The sequence below is a fragment of the Leuresthes tenuis genome, unplaced genomic scaffold, assembly GCF_036924035.1.
Source record: "Leuresthes tenuis unplaced genomic scaffold, fLeuTen1.0.hap1 SCAF_16, whole genome shotgun sequence".
Taxonomy (NCBI): domain Eukaryota; kingdom Metazoa; phylum Chordata; class Actinopteri; order Atheriniformes; family Atherinopsidae; genus Leuresthes; species Leuresthes tenuis.
The window spans coordinates 24,981,101-24,989,014 of NW_027325370.1; the positions used below are offsets into that span (position 1 = coordinate 24,981,101).

Consider the following 7,914-nt stretch of genomic DNA (forward strand, 5'->3'; position numbering starts at 1 on the left):
AAAGAGCAACACTCACAGAATTAGAGTCAAAGGGTCTCTGTCTTTATTTAATTTGCTTCTTTTTTCTTGCAGGTAAGGTGATGTGTCAAGAGGACTCAACAGATGCATCAGTTTCATTGGCTACAGGCGTCACTTCTGGTAGGAGCATTGATAAATGCGCAGTGAGATTTGACAAAAGCACTGAGATTTTTTTTTATTCTACATTGTATTGCTCCGTATAAAAGGAAACTACTCTGTGCTGCAGTGACTAGAGTTGTCCTTGCATTGTGTTCACAATGACAGATGCTGCAGACGCTACTGCAGCCTCTGCTTCAGCTGCTCCTTTCGTTGCCACTGCTGCCCCAGATGCAGGTGACCCTCTGATTGTTGCAGGCAGTGGAGAACCTAGTACGCCTTCTGCTGCTCCAAATGATAACTCATTACAAGCTACCACTTCAGAGGGCATAACTGTCACCGTTGCTGTAGACAAAGAGACTGCATCTGTTCAGGCTGAGCCTGTCACTGTTAAATCTGTTGTGGTAAGTACTTGATTGAGTCCTTTTCAGATAGTGCTCCATTTATTAGTTAGTAGCACACTATTACCACAAGATTAAAAATAAAAATAAACAGAAAATCAGCCATTTTCATATTTCTGTGTTTAATTTCGATGGGACAGGTATTTACTTGTGCTATGGTCAAAGTTATACAATATGATCTGCTTTGATTCTTCACAGCCTGATGTGAAGTGTGTTGGAAAAGAGGATATCCCAGAAAACAACGCTGTCAAGGCTGTAATGACAACAGATGACTGTGTGAGTACAAGTCTGTCTGTCTTTTGCAACTCCTTTACATTCCCTTACTTCCTGACCAACCACAGGCAATATCAACCTACCAACAGCTGCAGTTTTTGTCATGAAAATATTCAATCATTGAGAGAAGAGAACTGGTTCTAGTTTCTTTTCTGGAGACATGTTCCTCCTACTAAGACCTTTATCTGAGCCTCTTCCCCTTGTGCCCAGAGGAAGTTACTTATTCCACTAAAAGGAAGAAGATATAAATGTTTTAAAGAGCTCTAGTTTGAACTTTGGTACTGACAAAGGTAGATCTTTTCTCAGACATTCCTTTGATGTTGTAGATCTTGAGCTCCTGGTATAAGACATTAAAAGAAGATGGCTGATGTTTCATCTTTTGCTCTGGGGTGCTCTGGGGTGTTTGTGGTTTCATTTTCTGGGTGCTGATATTACAGATAGACTTTAATAGACATACATAACTCTTCAAAGCAAAACGATATTTTGATGTCTCATTGTTACCTTGTAAGCTCCAGTATCATTTCTAAAATGATCAAGTCACCAAAAATGTGACGGTACTGTGATGGCAGAAATGTCTTGTCAGTAAAAATGCATGACTTTATGGGGCTGCTGTAACATAAAAGTTTAGGTCACTTACAAAACAAAAAGCTCCCTGGAAATTGCATGGCAAGGTTAGATACATAGGGTGTATTTTAGGATAGGATTTTAACAAGATCATATTAAGGATATGAATCTGTTCTAAAAAGGACAATTTTCTTAATAACTTATTCCTTATGATAAATAGATAACCATGATTGTTTTCTAACTGTGACCAAGATAAGTGTTGTTATTTTATTAACTAAATGTAACTTTGATAAACAGGTAAGATTTGTTGGGCTTGATGTCATGTCCCACGAATGGGTCAAGTTAAGGGTGCTGCATGTGACTGTTCACCATTCTCCCCCTAACAAGGGTTGATGCGTACAAAAATTTATGACAGCAATTGTAGAGTCAACATGATGCCATAATTGTTATAATTCTGAGAAGATGGTGCCCTGACAACACAGGAATAGAGAAGTCGTAGAGAAAGTACAATATGCATAAACAAACACAACAGCACAGCAACACTGTTCAAACTACAGTCATTTTTGTATGATATACAATAGTTGTAATAGTATCTTCTTGGGTTTGATGGGTTGTACCCATTGCCTGTAGAGACGGATCTGTTTGCACACTCTTCCCTGTAGCTTTCCCTGTTTTTCAAATGTGCCCTCAGATTACCAAAATTGAGTTTTGCACAATTTAACATGGACCAAATCTCATATTCAACTGACGATTAACTTGAAACCTGCAAAGCAATACAAAATACCAATAAAACAGCTTTATACGTGCTTCATGTCTCCATTATCTGCGAATCCTTAGTATTATAAAAACATGTTTATTCAACTTGTCTAACTCTAGCCATGAGTGCATGAGGACATGTGATGTCAAAGAAGGGCTTGAGACAATGCAGGACGCCATTACTCACAAGTAGAAGATGAAGATCAGAGTGGATTCCATGGGAGTAATTTTGCAGCTTGAGTTCCGCCCTTCTGTGTTTCTTGCTCCTTGTCTGAAAGATCCTAGAGCTTCAGTGTTGGTAGAGTCCAGCTCTGGGCTGACTTCCAACTAACTGAGAATTTGGAATTTGCTCACAGTGGTCTTCAGGGGTTTCTGAGAGCCTACTGGATTACATTACAGAAAAATGACGAGTGTGCTATTGTGCAAGGAGGTGATATCATAAGTCATTGCTGAGATGGGAAAACTAAGGTGTGGTCAGCAAGTTTTCCATTTAACTGCATTTTGGAACACAAAGGCCTGTGTGGCAAATACAGAAACACACATCTGACTGTCAGCCCGATATCTCTGTAAATGAAGGAAAATGTTAAAAATTGTTTATGCTTTTGAGTTAAAGTTCATTGTTAACTTGCCCCAGATATTGCAAATATACAGGAGCATGTTTTGAACATTACCCTTTTAAATGTTTTCTTATAGGAGGAAACCAAGCGTATTATTCAAGAGAACCCTGCACGCTGGTGCACCTTGGAAAGCTGTAATCTAGAAATCTTCCAAGAGGACAACACAGTGTTAGTGGCCAGCAAAGATGGTGAGTATTGATGGCATTCATATTATAGTATGCACTTGCGCTTGTTTTATCTCTTGATGAATTTTATTTAATCATGCATTATTACGTGGCAATGATTGACTGCATTAGAACTTATGTAATTATAAAACTTTGTTGCACTTGCAGCTAAGTTGGGTACACTTGCTGAAGCCCTCCAGAGCGAACATTTGAAAAACAAGGTAAGCCATACCCATGCAACTCTTATTATCTGTCTTAACTCACTCTATAGAGGTCCACTAATTCTGAACAATACAGCATTATATACTGCTACAATTACATTGTATACTGTTCCAGTAGTTAATATGACGCACATTGGTAGTTTTTAACCACCAAGAGATGGAACATTTGACATTAACCTGCAGCTCTGTAATGTTTTTGTTGAATAAATGTCATAAGAAAGAATGCACTACCGTTCATTCTCAAGATCATTAGTAGATTAGTCTCTACAACTCACAATTTATTTAGAAATATATCATTTGTATTATTTTGTCCACAACCTCATCTCTTGAACTTTCTCATAGTTGGGTGTGACAAAGACTGAGATTCCACCATCATCAGGTTCTTCTGTATTTGTGGCAATACTGGTCACTGGTCTGCTTGCTGCCATTGCAATCGCCGTGGGGTACTTCAAATTCCAGCGCAGGCCTAGCGCCAAGGGAGCGAGGCTGGTGAGCATAGTTTTATGCTTTCTGTTCAAATATGTTGTTCTCTTTGATATCGCTGTGGGTCTAATCTGGTTTACATGTTCACTCAGCAGTACAAAGAGTTGAAAATATTTTCAACTCAATTTTCCCCTGCAGGTACTACAGTACATTATGCGGAGCTTTTTAGTGTCAGCAAAGATTCTCGTTTGCTCATATGTTATCTTTGTGTTTCATTTACAAGTTTAAATTGAATTACTTCCCATATCACCTGTAAGGGTGTCTTATCATGAAATGCTTTTTTCATCATGCATTTGTGTCTGCAATCACAGCATTTATTACAGGTTCTCAATCTATCTGAATTAATTTTGATGTATAAAGTTCATGCATTAGCACATATTAAATCAAAACAGCACCACTTCCTAGTAAGTGAATGCCTGCCAGTGTTTTAATTCAGATGCTGCTGGACAGCCATCAGAGAAAATGTGCAAAGAAGAGAGTGTGCCTAATCCACAGACCCACGCCCTATGGATTACAAAACCCACTGTTTCATCTACTAGCCAGACACAGCCGTTTCTCTGCAGCATTCACAAAATTACATGATAGAAACCACATAAGAATGGGTGTTTAGTTAATAGGTAATATGGGAAAACACGCTGGGTTAGTGGAACTGTCTGTGTATGTATGGGTTTCTATATGCATTACTTCAACAAGAGATGAAATGTTGAATTTGAACCCTGATGAGACTTTTTTAGTACTCAGTTTTAGTACATAAAATCCAGTGAAAAGAAAAGTACTCCTTACTTTTATGCAAATATTTTGCATAGCAGAACATAATGAAAATAACCTGGTGCTTAACATGTCTTGAAATTAGGTAAATGCAATCTCAGAAGAACAACAGCACATTACATATTACACTATTCATCAAACAAAGTCCAGGCCAAAATGCAAAAGCAGGATGTGGAAAACTCTAGACACCCAACTGCTTCCATAGAAGGGGGAAAGTAGCAGCCAGGTGCTGCTGATCAAATGCAATCACATTTATTGATAACCAGCTGGTGTGAGCGCCAATACAGATACAGAAGTTCTGTCAGTTTGGTGTTCCAGAGCATTCAGGTGTATGTTAAAGCAATAGCAAAGAGAAAATACATCAGCGATAATCTGAGAGAAGCGATTACTGCAGCCCATCAATTTGGGAAGGGTTACAACACCATTTCCAAATAATTTGGAGTCCATCATTCTACAGAGAGAAAAAAATATTTACAAGTGGAAAACATTCAAGGCAGTTGCCAATTCTTCCAGGTGTATACATCCCACCAAGTTCACCCCAACATCAGATGCTCTGATACTGAGAGAAACTGCAAAAAACCCAAGAGTTGCATCTCAGACTCTACAGCATTTAGCATCTTAACTGCTGAAGTATCCGACGTTACACTTAGAAAAAGTATTGTTTTTTTTGAAGGGGTTGTCAGGAAAAATCCTCTTCGCTCTAAAAAGAGCATTCCATAGCCAAGGAGCCCTAACAACCAGTGCTTGGTCCCCTTTAATCTTGAGGTGGGATCAACCAGTAAATGCCTACACAGTGAAATGGACTGCATAGGGTATTCAGTTAATTTAATAAGATTCCAAACCATTTCATACCTGAAAAAAGAGAGCTTAAATAACACTTTGCATGTGTATTGACTTACTAATTAGAGTTTGTTGTCACTGGTGGGATTTAAGAAGTTAAGTTACCTAAAAACAACAATGTTCCAAATTCTTTAAAACTTAACTTATGTCTTAAAAGGTTTTTCTCAAAATTAAGGATGCTTTCTTGGTAGGATGGGTCATCTCAAGTCACCTCCTTCTCAGGCTAAGAAAGGATCAGTCCTCCCAAGCAATGGTCCCACTGTCACTTGAACATTGCACACACAACACCTGAAAAACTGGAATGGCTTTCAAATAGCAAGCTGCTACAAAACAGCCATTAATATCATCAATATATACTTGTACACTGTGGAATGTGACACAGCTTTTGTTTAAGTGTTTCTCAAAAGTGGGATCAATATCAACAAGAACACCTAAGTTTCTGACACTGGATTTAACATTTGCTAATAACGGACCAAGGGAAGACTGGATGATGCTAATTATCCGAAACAACAAGGATCTCAGTTTTATCTGCATTTAATCTTAATTTTTTTAACATTAACATTAACATTTTTCAATATGTTGGTTGATCTTTTTTTTATAGTTCTATCTATCGATTTTTTTATTTTATGACACTGGAGAAGTTTGACTGGAGTGTATAGGTGCATGTCATCAGCATAGCAGCAGAATTTAGTTTTATGTTTCTGTATAATTTGACTGAGTAGAAGCTTGGAGAAAATAATACTGGCCCTAGTGTCTGTCCCTGAGGGATTCCATAATTGACAAAAGCTTGAGGTGGCAGACTGTCACCAATTGAAACAATAAATGTATGGTTTGTGAAATCCATTCCAAGGCTATATTCAGATATACCTAATAATTTTGTGGCTGACATTACCAAAAGCTGCACTTGATTGTCTCAAGTATAAGTACAAGAACGGACCAATCAACAGAGCCAGCTGTTCAGTCTCAGCACTGTGAAACCCACTTAAACCTCACTAAAATATACCTTTCTGAAACTTTCTTTTCTTTTAATTCAATGTTTCTTGTACTAAATTTGCAGGCAGAGGAGGCCAATCCAGTGGATCAAGAGAATCAGGGTAACACCCTTTTATCTGTGGCCCCTCTCAGCCCCCCTCCTGAAACCCAGGAGAAACCCAGTGTTAATGGAGAGTCCCCTGAGGCAGCCAAGACGCAGACTCCTCCTCCTACCAACGGTCATTCTACTGCCAAGACAGCAGACACAGAGCTGTGAAAAAGTCCCTCAGTAACTCCAGGAATATCTTCCCACAAACACATTCATCCATACACATGCATACATGTCTATACAAAGATTTTTTTTAAATCCAATCCTGCCCAGCCATAGAGGCCACAGCAAAGTGGACATCAGAGATTATAACAATCTCCTTTACATCCACACTCTGTTGTTACAGGCCTCAACTCCTCCTTAGGCTGCGTGTCGCAACAAACATCGGGAAAACTTGCCTGATGATGACAATATTCACAAAGATGAAAGACGTTGATGATGACGAAGGCTAAGTCCCTGGGTTGTTGATGGCAGTCAGGCTGGAGACCAGAGAGGAGATTGGCAGTTCTGGGTGTGCGGAGGGTGTTTTTAGTGTTAATCAGCACTGGCTCCTGTAATGACTGCAGCCTCTGCAGTCACAGCAATGTGCTGTCAAACCCTGCAGAGTCTCTGCATGTCATCTGGTTTTAAGCTTCCTCCACTACTAAATACAGCATCAGCACATCAAAAAACTTGTTCCTTAGTTAATGTAAAGCCAAAACAGACAGAGACAAAAAGACATAGACACCTTGTAATCTGTTGACAAACTTGTCAGAAAATGTATTGGGCTCTAATTAAGAGTGTGCCTAACTGTAGGTGTGCAAATATGTGTGCTTGTGCTGTATGTATGAGTTTACATATACTTACATCTCTGTTGTGCATAAGCTGTATATATTAACACATGTATCTAACCTGCTCTTGCATAATGTACTGTACGTATGAGTACTTAATAATGAGAGAAAGACTTTGACTGCTTGAATGATGAGTGTGAATGTGCATGTGACATTAGCCATGAAAACTGTACAGTTTTGTAAAATGAGTTGAAGGTTCATTGAGCTGCAACCAATTGTGATGGTGAGGAGGAAGGAGAATTGAAGCTTTACACACACTATTTTTTATCAGACAAGGAGGAATCTACCACCGTGTGATCAATCACAAAGCTGACTGTTTGACGAAGAAACTATCACTGCCAGCTCTTTCTTTCCATTTGTCCATTTGCTAGTTATTATCATTTCAGTACACTGAAAATGCTTGTCTTGTTTTGTTCTATGTAGATACACTTGCTATGTTCATTCTATGTGCTATATATTTTAATTTCATAACTGTACTTAGAAATGCATTTGTGGCACCTTTAACAATGTTTGATCTTAGCCATATTATGATGAAATTTACTTAAGGACTATGATAAGTCTGGGATTTTTTTTCTCACTTTTTGTTGACATACCTGATATTACAAATAAATACTTTCGATAACTGCAACAGAAAAAAACAGCAAATACCAGTAGGATGCTTTGAAAGGGTTTCTCCTTTTGAGCCATTTAGTATCTTTTCATTGCTTTCATTCCGACATCAATGTTTAATTTTACTAGCAGCCTTACATTGTTAATTGAATTTAACATGAAAAACAATAAAGACAAGAAATGAACAACTTCT

At 38.3% G+C, this 7,914-nt stretch overlaps 1 protein-coding gene across 1 annotated transcript; it reads left to right on the top strand.

Annotated features, from left to right (window-relative positions):
* Window positions 1–718: 718 nt before the first annotated feature.
* cd34 (CD34 molecule) lies at window positions 719–7,914 on the top strand. The gene is made up of 5 exons (XM_072367264.1): window positions 719–791; window positions 2,802–2,913; window positions 3,058–3,110; window positions 3,453–3,599; window positions 6,259–7,914. The coding sequence occupies exons 1-5, from the start codon at window positions 774–776 to the stop codon at window positions 6,448–6,450; spliced, it is 522 nt and encodes a 173-aa protein (XP_072223365.1). The 5' UTR covers window positions 719–773; the 3' UTR covers window positions 6,451–7,914.

Bases quoted from the DNA above. Each gene is read 5' to 3' on its own strand.
- cd34 (XM_072367264.1), top strand. The intron at 2,914-3,057 runs GTGAGTATTGAT...TTGCACTTGCAG, and splicing joins GTTAGTGGCCAGCAAAGATG to CTAAGTTGGGTACACTTGCT. The intron at 3,600-6,258 runs GTGAGCATAGTT...CTAAATTTGCAG, and splicing joins GCGCCAAGGGAGCGAGGCTG to GCAGAGGAGGCCAATCCAGT.